Source organism: Ahaetulla prasina, chromosome 4, assembly GCF_028640845.1.
Source record: "Ahaetulla prasina isolate Xishuangbanna chromosome 4, ASM2864084v1, whole genome shotgun sequence".
Taxonomy (NCBI): Eukaryota; Metazoa; Chordata; class Lepidosauria; order Squamata; family Colubridae; genus Ahaetulla; species Ahaetulla prasina.
The window spans coordinates 81,224,816-81,240,666 of record NC_080542.1 but is presented as its reverse complement, the minus strand read 5'-3'; the positions used below and the strand labels follow the sequence as shown (position 1 = coordinate 81,240,666).

Genomic DNA, 15,851 nt, shown 5'->3' with positions numbered 1-15,851 from the left:
AATACCTGAGATGTTATATAAATTATCAACAAGATAACTGGGCGGATCTATTGCCATTTGCAGAGATGGAGTATAATAATTCCATACACAGCAGTACTAGGTTTACACCATTCAAAGTGGTATCGAAGCAGGAATTTGTGCCTATCCCGGAATTACCACAGGAGAAACCTCAAATACCATCCTTGGTAGAATGGACCGAGAAACTTCAGGTTATGTGGCCAGTAACCCATAAGGAGTTGGATGAAGCCCACAAAGCCATAAGAAGCAGGCTGATAGGAAATGGGCCATCCCAAAAAAATACCAGGTGGGGGATAAGGTTTTCCTCTCTACTAAGTATTTGCAAACTACCTCAGAAATTGAAAAAACTTGGACCCAAATATGTAGGCCCTTTTCTCATCATGCGGATAGTAAACCCAATCATGGTACAGTTAGAGTTACCAAAAGCCAACGGGAGAATTCACCAGGTGTTCCATGTTAGCTTACTGAAATCTGTACAGACTTCCTGAATTCATCCAAATCAAAAAAAACCTCCAGTGCCCCTCCTCATTGAAGGAGAACAACATTTTGAGGTCAAAGAAATCCTCAACTCTCGAAGATGTAAAGATAAAGTACAGTACTTGGTGGCGTGGAAACACTTTCCCCTCTCTCATTCTGAATGGATGAATGAACAGGATGTTAGAGTCCCAAAACATATACAATTGTTTCACAGGAAATATCCGGAGAAGCCTTAGGTCCGGGTGATTATATATGTACTTTATCTAGAGTATATCTACACTGTCTATTTTACTTTATTTATTTTTTCTAGGAGTAATGCCTTTTCTCCAGGAGAGCCGAATGTCAGCCTCTGCCTATGATGCTTGCTTGCTATCGGCTGCCATTGTAATGGGAAGGGGGAGGTTTTGCTGGTGTATGGGAGGGGGGAAGCAAGCTGATGGAGACGTCTCGAGAAAAGGGAGGAAACTTCTCACAGGCTTGAAGCAGCTGTGAAAGGAGCTGATAGCTGTCAAGGTCAACCGTTCCAGCATACAGAGATGGGGCCGTCTGAAGAAGAACCCCACACGACACCTTGGGGAGATGTGGATTGGACACTTAACCTAGTTCCTTGGGGGGGAAGTAATTTGGGATTGCTTTCAATATCTAATTTTTGTGCCTATTGTTTCAGACCTTGATTTTCTTTTGTTGCATTCAGTTTATACTCAGTAAAAGTACCTTTCTCTATAAACATGGAGTTGGGTTTTTTCTTTCTTGGGTTCTGAACGGAGGCACGCCTGACATTGAGAGTAATCAGGAAGGTGTTGGAGGAGAAGAGGAAGTATTAATTGTAGCTCCACACTGGCCCAGGAGGCCATGGTTCGGAGACCTGGTCAGCCTGGTGTTAAACAGACCATGGAGGATACCACAAGAAAAGATATTCCTCAGCCAGGGGCTCTGGTGCACAATGGCTAAATCTGACTGTTTGGCATTTGAGCGGAAAGCCCTGACACAGAGCAAACTATTTCTCAAGTCATCACGACAATCCAGGAGGCCTTCAACAAATAGGATTTACGACTCGACTTGGAAGACCTTTTGTAGCTGGTGCTCCAAGGGCAACATCAATCCCATCTAAGAAACAGTGGGTCAAATCCTGGAATTCCTTCAGGATGGACTGGACAAAGGACTGTCTCCAAGCACCATACGCAGGCAGGTAGCAGCACTAGCATCGGTGTTGTCATGTGGGGACCTAGAATCCCTTGCGCACCATCCTATGGTGCGCAGCTTCATTAAAGGGGCAACCAATTTAAAACCACTGGTGGTGCACAGATACCCCACCTGGGATCTATCCAAGTTCCACAGGCAATCACCTTGTGAGGCGGGAGGATTGGAATAATCCATAAATCCATTATTCCTCCTTCCTAATATGATACCTGTACTTTTAACATATCTCTTTATATTCAACTACCTTATATTTTATATCTTATGATTGTCTGCTTTGTAACCTCGATATAAATGAGGAACTGAACGTGCCAGCTGAACAGGAACATTGCTGAAACCTACAAGAGATGGAACATAACAGGAAGCCATATGGGTAGTGTATGATACTTGCTCAACCCTTACCCTATTTGGATATTAGGTGCTTTTTGCTGTATGAAATGTATTGTTAAGACATGAAACTGTACTTTCTGTAATTTTCCATAGTTACTTCTGCTTTTTGAATTAAGGTTTTTAAAACCACCTGCCTGGGCGTATACCAGGCAGTCCAGATTTTGGTGTTTGAACACACTGGGCTCTGATGCATCAATAAAGCCTGTTTCTCTCACCTTCCTGGTCTCGAGTCTTTCTCTTGGCAAAGTGTGGCAGTAACTGGACAACTGGACTTTGCTGCTACACTTGAGCCTCTTCGAACCATTACGAGAGACTAGCCTGCGATACCTAACATGCAAGGTAGTATTCCTCGTGGCAATTACTTCGGCCAGACCAGTATTAGAACTGGCAGCCTGTCCATAAGGGAGGATCTGTGTATATTCCATACAAACAGGGTAGTACTGCAGCTGGCCCCTATGATTTTACCCAAAGTTAATTCCCGCCTCCACAGGGCACAGGAAATTATATTGCCGGACTTCTGACCAAACCCGAAACATGAATTAGAAAGAAAGTAGCACACCTTGGATGTCAGGAGGGCACTTCACATTTACATTAAAAGGACAGCTCCTCTGAGAAAAATGGAGTCACTGTTTGTTTCATTCCAGCCTTCCATAATAGGTAGTAAGGTTATGGCAACAACAGTGAGACAATGGATTCGCACATGCATCACCAAGGCCTACAGGATACAGGCTCTGCCAGGGCCCAGAAAAGTGACCTTGCATTCTACCAGCACAGCCACAACAGTCGCATGGGTGACACAAGCCTCTGTAGAGGAGGTATGCAGGGCAGCAACTTGGTCCTCATCATCCACATTCATCAGACACCATAAGCTGGACGCATTCACCTCAGCTGAGGTGGCTTTCGGCAAAAGGGTCCTCCAGAAAATACAGTCAGGGGGACTCAGGACCAGAACGGAACCCACCCTTAGGACATGCCAGTTTTGGTATGTCCCACTCTTTGGATTCTCAAGGCAGTACACTGGAAAAAGAGTGTTGGCCTTACCTGATATGCTTCTTCTCGATGTACTGCCGGAGAATCCAATCCCACCCTAGCAACCATCTGGTCCGGAGTACAGAAATGGGCAGCAAAGTTAGAGAGTCAAGTCATCTGCTATGTCTTCATCAAACTGGGAAGCAACCAGGATAGGCGTGGCAGAAAGCTCAACAGATTCAGTCTCCAAAGGAAGAAGGCGGAGCAATACCCACTCTTTGGATTCTCCGGCAGTACATAAAAAAAGAAGTGTATCAGGTAAGACCAACGCTCTGTTATCCCTGAATGGCCCCATGGGAGTCTGATAACCAATCGAAATATATTTCTTACACAGGTTTCCAGTGTCTTTCTCCCCACTTGCAACTGAACCCAGATAGACATTTCTTCCAACAATTTGGCATCCAGAGAAGGGGCTCTAAGCTAACCTGACCAATGGTCCTGACCCAGGTAAGCCCCACTTGCTGGCAGCAGACACACTGAGTCTGTGGGTGAGTTTTCCTAGACCTTGGCCTTTTGGAACAAAGGTTTTAAAGAGGTTTTGAGTGTTGAGCTCAAAGGCTGATTAGACAGAAGGTGAGTACCTCTAAATTTTAACTTTATAGTCCAGAAAATGGGAAATGTGTGTATGTCTGTGTGTGTGAGAGAGGGATCCTTCTCCCAATCACAGATGGCTCTTGCTTCCTCTATGTGTTCTATCAAGAGAGCCTGGAAAGTATAGCAAGTCAAGCCAGAGCACAGGACCTTCTATTAGGGAAAGGAGAGAGAATGTGTAGAAGTGGAATGGAATAATGAATGAGAAAGTTAAACGGGCAACTAGCTGAGAAGTCACTGAGCAAAGCCCTAAAAAAGTGGAGGGGGGTCTTTACCTCTGGGAAGCAAGCAGAGGTCTCCCCAGACTTTAGTGAGTCCTAAAACTGAGGTGGGAAAAGGAAAATGGCCAGGGAAAGAGGTGCCCATACTCACTGCGGGGACCCTTTTTGGTCTACAAACTGAGAGTGGAGTTTCCTCGGAGGAGGGGTCCCTACTCTGTAGAAGGAAGCAGAGTCCTCCAAGAATATCTCTGGTCTAAAAACTGAGACGGGGGTGAGAGATTCACTAGGAAACCCAAGATTCACCTGGACCCGGCAGGGCCGAATTGAATCCCTACATCAGAAAGGGAAAACATGGGATGCTCTAGCTTGGGTGTTGGCAAACCGCGGCTCTTTCGGCCTCTACTGTGGCTCCCTATCCTATCACTGGCTGGCCCCACCCCTCGCCCTCCCTTCCCTCACCTGATCTGGGAAGGTAAGGGTGATGGCGGGGGATGGAGAATCAGCCCCGGCACCTCACTCTTATGAAGCTTCTTCTGGCCCTTGTTGGTGCTAGGTGTGCCTTTTTTTTTTTTTTTTTTTTTTTGCAGGGTGGGATCTGGGAGGGTGGGATCTGGGAGGACAGGCCAGCAGCACCCAGCCGGGGCTTTAAGGGATTCAGGGCAGCAGGAAAAGGGAGCTGGCTCCACTGAACCTCACACACCCATCTGGGGGATCAGGCTCAGAGAAAGCACTCGCCAAAGACACTTGTCCATTAGCCGATCTCCCTCCACTCTCTCTACGTCTCTCTGTGTGTATGTCTCTCTCACTCTCTCTGTCTCTGCATTTCTCCTCTCTCTCTTGGAAAGCTGCAGCTGGGCCAAGCCAGCAAGCTCTCCTTGGGGCGCTTCGCTACTCCTTTTATTTCTTCTTTTTAGAAATCCGGGCTAGATAAGGAACTATCGCCAGCTACATCCTCCTCTTCCCTCCTTCTCCTCTCGCAGCTCCCTGGCCAGCTGTGGCTGGGCCGGGAGGGTGCGCATGCGCAGGGAGACCCTTCTCAAACAAGTGTCAAAGTGCAGCAAAGGCGTGTGCAGGGCAGCCGGCTATTCACTTAAGGAGGGTCTTAACAGGACACAACAGGACGCGGCTTCTCTCCTGCACTAAGGCTCTGGCCATCGTCTTGCCGTATTGTTCCCCTGGCAACTCTTCAGCCAAGCGCAGAGGGTGCGAGTTCCAGCCCAAAGCAGCTTATGCACAAATGTGGCATGAAGGCAGGTACAGGACTGCTTCGCTCCTGCACTAGGGCTCCGGTGGCCCTCCTCCTCCTCCCCTTCCTTCTCCTTTCATGACCCCCTGGCCAGCTGTGACAGGGCCCGGAGGGTGCGCATATAAGGGGAGACTGTCCTTAAGCAAACAGCCAGCCACTCCCTGCTTGCTGGCTTGCCTCAGCCATGGCTTTGAGAGAGAGAGAGAGAGAGAGAGAGAGAGAGAGAGAGAGAGAGAGAGAGAGAGAGAGAGAGATACACACACACACTCACAGATAGAGAGAGAGGGAGGGAGGGGGGAAGACACACAGAGTGATACAGAGAGAGAGGGAGAGAGGGGGAAGATAGGCAAAGGGGAGAGATACAGAGGGAGAGACACAGAGAGGAGGAAAGGGGGGAGAGAGGGGAAGAGAGGAAGAGAAGGTAAGAGATACACAGAGAGGGGGAGAGAGACAGAGATATAGAGGGGAAGAGGGAGGGGTCATAGAGATACAGAGGGTGGAGAGGGGAAGACAGTGACAGAGAGAGAGAATGGTTTTGTGGCTGGCTAGGTATGGGTAGGGGGTCATGTGACTGGGTGGAAGTGAGTGAGTGACATTGAGTTGGCCAAGCCCACCCATGTTTTGTGGCTCTTAGTGTTTTTTTTTTCTGGCAGAAACAGGTCCAAATGGCTCTTAGAGTGTTTAAGGTTGCAGACCCCTGCTCTAACTCAAGGGTCAGGGTAGGCTCCCCAGGAGAAAACTTGACGCCTGGGACGAAAGGCACTTGCCTATACAGATGAGTGTGACAAAGAAAAAAAAAGGTTGTGTAAGAAGTGGGCTTTGCTCAGGGATGAAGCTGGAAAACCAATTTGGCTAAATAAAGGTACTTAAAAGAAAAGGGAAATATATAAATAGAAATGTTGGGGTTTTTATTTATTTATTTTTGTTTCTCTCTTCCTCCCTGTCTTCCATACAACCATGTGGTATGTTCGTTAAGATTTGTTTAACTGTATAAATAGCTGTTAAATGATATAAGCTTTTCTTTTTCCTTTTTTTATGCTTTTAATGTAAAAAAGTTCAATAAAGTATATTTTTTTTAAAAAAAAGATTTGTTTAACAGATTTATGGTGGGGATGACCACTGTGTGTAAACCTGACAGTTCTGTTTTCCTCTCTTTTTCTCCTTGTTTTTGTGTAGGTGTGTTATGTCAAAGTCTCTGCGTGCCTTTGAGATAATTGTAACTGTAAAATATCTCCAATCCAAAAGTCAAAAAATTTAAATTGCTACAAAAAAATTAAAAGTACTGAAAAAAAATGCCTTCACCCAGTTTAGTCTGGCCAGCTAAACAGGGTGAAGAACACTGAGTTCAATTTTCTTTCCTCTCTGTACTTTTAAGAAAAGCCCAAGTTTAAGAGGGAATGTTTTAAGTTCACTTACAGGAAAAATTTCATTCTTGCATTTACTATATATTTAAATGATTTCATCTGTCCATCCTTTTCCTGAAGCATGTGAATCCAGTTTTTTCTCCTCATCTATGACGTCCCCATTTGTTGAAAATGATTTATCTGGTTAATAATTGTAGTACTGATTTTTTTCCACTCAAATTCTGACTGCATGCTATTTACTCCCCCACCCCCGCCACTCCACACCCACTCCCATCTCTAATTCTTTTACAGTGCTTTTCCAGGGAGGATCACCCACAAAAGGGGGAGCGGGTCTTGTTCTCATGTCTTTCAGCCCTGCAGAGATGACTCTGCCACCTGTAGAAGTAGATCACGCTGACCCAGATGCTGCCTCCAGAGGAGACCTTCCATCCGTTTGAGCCAGGAATTGGGTTTGGATCCAGTCACCCATCTGAAAGCCATCACAGCAACCAGAGTGGAACAGACCTTCCGAAGCCTGCCTGACCACCCTTACCACCAAGCCAAGCCTAATGCCACCCAGCAAACATGAAAGAAAGGACCCTGAGTTGAACAAGTAAAGACTAAAAGACTCTTTTCAACCCCAGAAGACAGCTGGAAAGACTATGGGGGAAAGGTGGAAATTAATTGTAAGGTTTTCTTTCTTTGCTTCATTCACAATTGTAACTGATCAGTTAAATGGGAGTCTGATAACCAATCAGAACAAATTTCTTACACAGGAACAGGAAACTCCAAGGCAGGGCCCAAGAGAGAGTATAAATCCCTTGCTCTCTCTCACCCATGTGCTCAATTGCATAGGACCTCAAACCATGTGGTTCTGTTCACCATTAAGCCATCTTTCCAAACAGCTTCCATATTTCCAGTGTCTTTCTCCCCACTTAAAGCTGAACCCAGATGGATATTTCTTCCAACATTTACAACTATAATTGAGTCTGCAATTACGATTTTAATGATTAAACAGGTCATCATTTGACTACATCCAATTTTGTGAGTTTTTTTGTAGTGATTATTAAGCAAATGTGGGACCTATAAAGCAAATGCACGTTGGTTAAGCAAACACCTCAGTCATTAAGTCAACCCATTCTTCATTATGGGGACTTTTTTGCAGTTTTCAGCAAAAACAAACACTGCAAACTGCAATTACAAGACCATAATATGCTGCAAATCGATGTAAACGTGGGATGATTGTCAAGTGCCCAAACTACGGTCACATGACCACAGGGATACAGGTGAGCAGTGACTGCCAGAACTTTGAATATGGGAGGCCTGAACCAGATTAAAGTGCAAATGAATTATATTTAAGAAAATAAGACAAAGCATAGATATTGCATTTTAAAACTAAATAATAATAATAATTTAATCTAAAACTTTGATCTCCTGATTTAAGAGGGGGTTCTGCACAGCTTATAGTAGCAACTTCTGCACGAAAATGCTTGTGGAGCAACTTGAATAGAAGCACCATTATCTTTTGCAATATTTCTAAGCATAATCATTAGAGATCTTAATCATTTCCAAATGTGGCAGCTTAGGAGACTCAATGAAATCAATTTTATCACAATTTCTGCTCAAAAGAGTTTTCAAAAATCAACTGAAAATCAATTGTTTCTTTAAAAAAAATAGCATCTGTTTTTACTAGCTGAAATAAAAAAAATATTACCGTATTTTTCAGCATATAAGACGCACCGGGATATAAGACGCACCTTAATTTTCGGGGAGGAAAACAAGAAAAAAAGAATACTGCCTCTGCCTACAGCATCAGGCTCAGCAGCATCCTCACTTTCATTAGGATTTTGATAACAGGAGCGGCCTGGGGAAGCGCAGAGGTTGGGACTTGCTTGGCAAAGCAGGCACTGCGCAGGGGGCAAAAGGCAAGGCGCTGCCACCCAAAAACACTGTTGCCGCGGTCTCCACCGCCTGGAGATCTCCGCTGCCTCCCAGTTCCAAAAATGGGGTGTGCAGAGGCAAAGAAAGAGCATTGTGTTTTTGGGCAGTTCCAGGCAGCTGAGATCACAGCAACAGTTTTCAGGTAGCAGTGCCTTGCCTTATAATTCCTGCGCAGCACCCAGCAAGCCACCAGTTCCTTGAAGATGCAAGCCCACTCAGCACACCTGAAGCCTGCAGGTGGTTTGCACTGACCACCCTCACCCTATGCCGCACAGCAGCCATGGGGGCAGAAATCTCGGGAGGTTAAGGAGAAGTCTACTGCTGTAGGGAATGGGGATCTTCAGTCCTGACACAAGTTGTGAAGGCAGCCATCAGAACTGCTGGAGCTATTTCCAGGCAGACCCTGGGAGAACTCGGAGCTTAGTGGCTAAAGGGGAAGAAGAAAACTTTGGGCACGTTGAGAACACACACACTCCTGTTGCTGGAAGAAAGGGGAGAAGGGCTGCTTCTTTTGCATTCCCCCTCCCCCGTCCTTGCACCTTCCCTTGCACCTACACTTCTCCCTCCTCAGCCACCTTCTCCTCCCAAATGATCTTCATGCCCAGAGGGGCTTTATCCGCAGCAGTTGAAGTAGGTCCCCCCCCCCCCGCTCTCTTAAACGGAACTGCACTGAGGAAGGAACTGCACTGAGGAGCTGGGGAGGCAGCGTGAAGGAGAAATGTCTCAGCTGCTTGGCGTTTTGACACCCGAAGGATCAGTGGCCATTGCTGCTTTCTCCCAAGATCATTTATCAACAAGTCAGAAAAGCAGTGCATTTCAGTTTGAGAGAGCAAGGGGGGGCGGGGGAAACCAACTTCGACCTTCTTCCAGCAAAAGGAGTGTCTTCTCAATGTGCCCCGAGTTTTCTTCTTCCCCTTTAGCCACCAAGGAGGAGGAAGGCGCGTGGCTCTGCAAATTGCATCGGAGAATCTGGAGAGTCGGCTTCTGCTCCTGGCCCAGGAGACTGTGGGAATTGGGGAGGAAAAAGATCGTTGCCTCACTACATGGCATTTTCCGGCATTTTTTTCCTCAATTCTCTGAAGCAATTTGCAGAAAAGGAAGAGAAGGGCACACGGCTTTGCAAATTGCTTCGGAGAATTGAGGGAAAAAATGCCGGAAAACACCATGCAGTGAGGCAACAATCTTTTTCCTCCCCAATTTCCAGTCTTTCTTTTTCCTCATGGCCAGATCCATCTCCCGGGCCAGAAGCAGAAGCCAACTCTTTTGGTTCTCTGAAGCAATTTGCAGACCCACGCTTGGTTGCTAAAGGGGAAGAAGAAAACCCGGGGCATGTTGAGAAGGTTAACGGCAGCTGAGGCAGACCGGCTCGAAGCAAGCGCTCCTGCTGTGGCTGTAACTGCGCTAGGCACTCCCATGCTCAACGAACTGGAGGGGAGGCCTGTCGACTGTCCTAGAGCCGAGCGTTGTCGCCACTTCTTCAAAAAGATTTGGGCAGCCTGGCTTGCAAAGAGCGCCCTTACCGCGGCTATGTTGATGCCGAAAGAGGAGCTGCTTTCCACACATAGGATTTTCGGCTGACAACCTCCAAAGGGTGGAGGGCGGTGGGTGGGCGGGGCTACATTCGGCATATAAGACGCACCCAGATTTTCACCCTCTTTTGGGGGGTAAAAAGGTGCGTCTTATATGCCGAAAAATATGGTATATTGGCATAAAACAATTTCAGTTCTATCATAGCACTTTAAGAATATCTACGCTGTTTCCCCCAAAATAAGACACTGAGCGAATGCCAATGTCCCAATGCCAATGTTCCCCCAAAATAAGACATTGAGCGAATGCCAATAAATCCAAGCGCTTATTTCAGGGTTCAAAAAAATATGAGGGCCTTATTTTTGGGGTAACATGGTATATAAATGAATGTATACATATAAATGTATATGTATTCAATTTGGACATTTTTAGCTCAAACATTTCAAAATTCAAGAAACACCAAGTTTACCTTTTTGAATGCTTTCACAAGTTTCTTTTTGTCATAGTCATCAGCAATTCCCTGAACAGTTGTTAATGTTTTTCTGCCGTTCCGTTGCTGAATCCTTATATGGATGTAGTCTTCAGTCCCTGCCGGGAGTAAGTCGTCACCCTTAGTTGCATCAGCAAAGGGGTCTGAAAAGGGGAAATTCGTGTAATGAAAGTGAATATAATCTTTCATTGAATATATTTTCTAAATAAAGATATACAGGTTGTTAGTACCTTAAAATTATCTTTACCATTTTCTATCTAAATGGAGATCTAATTGTACCTCAGCAAGGATTTTGATAGAGTTTGAATTCTTTAGAAATAGTCTGTATTTGTTGTACATAGTAGTTGGTTCTTCATGATTTAATACCAAGGTATGATTACATTTTTTGCAGAAGTTCTGCTTATATCCCAGTGATGCTTCTTAAATACAAGAACGGTTCAGAAGTGAGAATTGTTTTGCAGTATTTATAATCTGTGTAATATTTGAAATCAGGGGTAAATTGGAGATTGGAAATTTCCTGGGATGTGGCAATTAATTGGCTCCTTGAAAGCTGTTTCTCTACTTTGATTTGATTTTACCACAAGGCTCAGTCCTAGGTCTTGGTTTGTTCAATGTGGTTGTAAAAGATAAAACAGAAGGATTGCTAGGTAAGAGTTGCCTTTCTGCTGATGACACAAATGTGTGTAATAAGAGTGATGTTCCTGGCAGTATTTATAAAATGGAAAATGATTTGGCATTGCTGGAAATTGGTAAAAAATGTGGAAACTACAATTCAACGTTTCTCAATATAAGATCATGATTCACTCGGAGAAAAAGAATCCTCTAGCAGAGTATGATATTGTGGATACAGTGTTAAACAGAATAACAGAAGAAAAGGATTTAGGTATGTTCAGAACAGATTATGCAAATCGAGTAAACAGGCAGCTGTAATGGCAAACAAAATTCTGGGATACATTACTAGAAGGATCACCACCAGGAAAAAGGAGGTCCTAATCGTGCTACATAAGGCTTTAGTCAGACCCCATTTGGAACAGTATTCAGTTCTGGAAACTTCATTTGAAAGAAGATATTGATAAGGCTGAATCCAGAGACAGGCAACAAAAATGATGCAAGATCTGAGGGACAAACATATGTTTCTCCAGAAAAACTGGAGGAACTGAATATGCACAGCATGGTGGACAGAAGGGTAAGGGGGGGACGACATGATTGAAACTATTAACTACATTAAGGGTATAAATAAGATTCTAAAAGGCAGTATGTTCAATATTAAGCAAAAATCAAGATCACAGAGGCATCGCTTCAACTTGACAGAAGAGAAATTCAAAAGTAATGTTAGAAAGTATTACTTCACAAAAAGAATAGTGGAAGCTTGGAACCAATTTCTAGTGGAGATAGTGAATCAATCATCAGTAATTAAGTTTAAACATGCTTGGGATAAACACATATCCACCATCGGACAAATACTTAAAAAGTAAAATAAATAAATGAAAACAAAACCCAAAAAACTCAAAGGGCACATTTTGGAAACTAGCGATCTATGCTTAACATTAAACTTGCAGGGCTACAAAAGAAGTGTTGTTTCTTATGTTCCATCCCGTGCCCGAGTTAAGCGTTGAATGATTAAATTTATCGTGCTAAGCCAGCGGTGACTGATGTGGGAAAGGAGGAGGAGGAAGAGACCAATCTAACAGCAGCCCACTGTGACAGCAGAGAGGAAGCTGAGAAAGGGGTGGAAAACGTAAACAGGATTGGGGGAGGAAGAAACGAAGGGGAAAAAAGGCCAAACCGTTAACATTTCTTCTCTAAAGAAACCGCAGCCAGTGCCGATACGGCCTCTGTCACTGAGCCAAGGGACAAAAGGAGCCCCGTTTCTTACCGAAGGATTGGAGGTTCTGGATAGTGGACATGCGCTTCTGTGGCTGGGTGCTGCTCAGGGGGAAAAGGCCGCGGCTGGTTTTGCCCGGGACTTTCTCAAGTTCAGCAGTGGGGGAAAACTAGGGAAAAATGCAAACAAACAACGAAGCCTGGAGGGCAGAGAAGACCCGACTAGGGGTGGGGGGTGGGGAATGCAGTGGCGTCTGCAACAGCGACAGCGACAGCGACGCTCGCTCACAAAATGGCCGGTGCTTCTTATTTCAGCTCTCGTTTTCCCTAGGTAGGGCACGTGATGGTAATAGGCGTCCCATGGAATCCTGGGAAATGGTGTCCTGGTAAAGAAACTCAAAGCCAACTTTGGACAAAGAAGTACAACTTCCCAAAGCTGACAGAACAGATTTTCGAAACACAGTCACCTATTAACTCGGAAACTATTGAAGGGAACATATATACTAAAATATTAGAATTAGGAATGTAAGGGAAGAGATATACCTGCATGATGTAAATGTATGTTTCCTGTGGCACTGACATAGAACAAACATGCAACACTGACATATATATATTGTGCCCTTTTGTGGTTAGAACATAAATATGCCATCATGGATGGTTATTGAGGTCACACTGACTAAATTCCTGAATTGTTACTGATACCTCATCCCACCAATGACAGTCTCTGGAAATTGTCAGAGTCCATCATTTGATCTCTCCCCACCCCACTCTGGCTGAGAACGTGTATGTCATCCTCCAGGAAATCAAGTGGTAATTAAGAAGACATATGGAAAAGATAACACCACAGGAAGAAGTCAGATTACATTCATTGACCCTTACTATTGTGTGACCCGATGTAAATCCAGAAGTTAGTTTACATTCACTGACTTATACTATGGGAACATGCAAACCAGATTCCAGAATACGCAGATACCAGAGTTGAGGATTTATGACTTTTTGGGTATAAGAGGACATCGCTTTCTGTCATAAGTTCGTAGTTCTTCCTTGCATGTATGTATGCACCATTATGTGTTTGGAACAGCTAACCATTTAAGCTTGATCAAGATTAAATGCTATTTTACTCAAGCCTCTGTTTAAGTCTCTTGATTGGCAGTTATGAGCTTAGACATATTAATAAATGGACTTTACACTATATTATGCTTGTTTAATTAGGTTTAGCATCAGTTTGAATATTATTTGTAGTTTTGCATGTTGAATAAAAATGTGGTTTATTCAGTCATGGCTAAAGCAAAATTAGTTTTTTCATATCTAAAAATGCAATCAAAACCAGCACAAAATGAATGTCAAAGGTGTTGGCAGAGTATACAAAGATAGTTCTCGAGTTGCGCACCATGATTAAAACCAGAATTTTGGTTGCTAAGCAAGGCAGTTGTTAAACAAGCCATGCCCAATTTTACAACCTTTTTGCCATGATTGTTAAATGAATCATTGAAGCTGTAAGAAGAAATCAATCCCCCTATTATCCCAATTAAAATATTAACCATAAGAAAAAGCCTTAGAAATATTAGTCATAAGGAAAAACCTCAGAAAAGCCAAAAAAGACCAAGACTTTAAAAAACTGCCTGAAGCCCATTCCACATTCCAGCCAGACACCTAAAGAAAAACATTATAATAAGCTAACTGCAGACTGATGCAGGCACTTAAGGAGATAACAAGCTTATTGAAAAAAGCCAATTATCTAGATGGCTCCATTCATAAGCAAGCAAATACTGCCTTCAGAAGTCTATTCAAGACAGGATATTTCAAAACCCCTTGCAGTAGTTTTGACAGTAGCAAAAACAGAGTGATAGGATTAGAACAAGCAACTCCTCACCCAAAAATCTAACACAGGACATAGCCATCAGCCACAATAAGAATTACCCAACACCCTTTTAGAACACAAAGCCCATATTGCAAAGTTATTTTCAAAGTTTCAGGACCATATAAGAACCCTTCCACTCACCCAGTTACTGTGTTTCCCCGAAAATTAGATCCTCTCTAATATTTTTTTTGAACCTTGAAATCAGTGCTTGGCCTCATTGCTATGCGCTCAAAAGCCCAATTGGGCTTATTATCAGGAGTTGTCTTATTTTGGGGGAAGCAGGGTAGTTCTGACCCAGAACTGAACTGATGAATGTCACTTCACTTCTGCAAATAAAAGCCTCTTGAGCTTCAGCTCTTCAGTTTCAAACAGCAGCTTTTTGTTTTTGTTTTCCTTCTCTGAGCAATCTCCCAACTGGAAAGTGAACCCCGACCTTTTTCTTCTGACAAAATTAACTGAATCATGTAGCCATTAAGTAAATTTGGCTTCCCCCATTAACTTTGCTTGTCAGCTGGGAAAGTTCATGAATGGCTTTCAGATGACTCCAGGATGCTGCACTGTCCTAAATATATGCTGGTTGTCAAGTGCCCAAATTTTGATCAAATGACCATAGGGATGCTGTGATCAACATAACTGCAAGAAAAAGTTGTAAGTCACTTTTGAGTGTGATTGCCATGTTCTAGTATGAGTTTTTCATAATATGATTGAGCTCTTTGTTGAAAAATTCTTGGATGCTGCTAACATCTTAAAAACATGGGGTTGGTCTGCGATGAACTATATTATTAACTATATGCAAAATATATTTTGCATTGTTACAGGCATTAGTCAACATGTATTTCCAAATTTCATCCTTTCACAGAACAGAACTGTGGGTAGTAGTAATATAACAATATTATATTTATTTTTATTTATTGAATTTTATATGTTATCATCATAATGATAATAACATCACTATTAATAATGTGAGCAACTTGTTTAGTAGACATTTTCTATAAATCTGAGAAAAGCTAGGAGTTTTCTCTTGCAAGGTGGAAAATTAGATTATTTCAAAGATGCATGAAGGTCAGCTCAACCAAAGGCAGGAGCCATGGCAAGGCTGAAAATATGCAACGTTTAATTTTATTAATTACAGTGACTTGTCAATTACCTATCTTGGAGGGAAAAAATGACATAAAATAGTTCTTCAGGCAGGCCATTTTGTCCCTGCTGATTGACAATGATGAGTATATAGTTAACATTCAGGTCACAAAGAGACTTGATCCCTGTCTCAGTACAGATCTTAAATTTCTTTGTTTAATACAGTGAAATATTAGCACCTATGCCATATCCCAGTGATGATGAACCTTTTCGACACCGAGTGCCCAAATTGGAATGCATGTGCATGTGTGCGCAACAGAGCACCGGAAACTGACCAGCTGTCCAGCATGCATATGCCTGGTTTTTGGATGTTTTTGGGGGGCCTTTTTCAGGCTGTTTTTCAGGCTGGTTTTGGCTCAAAAAATGGCCCAAAAACGGCTTGAAAACAGCCCAAAAACAGCCCATTTTTTGGCCTGTTTTCAGGCTCTCCAGCACCCATTAAGACCAGTTGGCTGGCATGCATATATGCATCAGAAACCAGAAGAGCAGCTGGTGACAGCATGTGGGCCCACAGAGCGGGCTTGCGTGCCACCTCCGGCACACGTGCCATAGGAATGCC

General features: G+C 43.6%; 1 protein-coding gene across 7 annotated transcripts in view; it reads right to left on the bottom strand.

The window, feature by feature from the left end:
• The window catches only part of EIF1B (eukaryotic translation initiation factor 1B), a 237,067-nt gene extending 224,522 nt beyond the window's left edge, over positions 1-12,545 (bottom strand). For 2 of the 7 annotated variants that reach the window (XR_009155195.1, XR_009155194.1), the window contains exons 1-2: positions 12,347-12,544; positions 10,450-10,613 (exon numbers count right to left, since the gene is read on the bottom strand). Coding sequence is in view for 5 of the 7 variants with exons in the window: in XM_058184213.1 (XP_058040196.1) it covers positions 10,450-10,613; positions 12,347-12,377 (195 nt within the window). In the remaining 2 variants the exon portion in view is untranslated. Of the gene's footprint in view, positions 1-10,449; positions 10,614-12,346 lie in introns of all 7 variants that reach the window. The other 5 variants (XM_058184216.1, XM_058184217.1, XM_058184213.1 and 2 more) reach the window with 4 other exon arrangements.
• Positions 12,546-15,851: the final 3,306 nt, after the last annotated feature.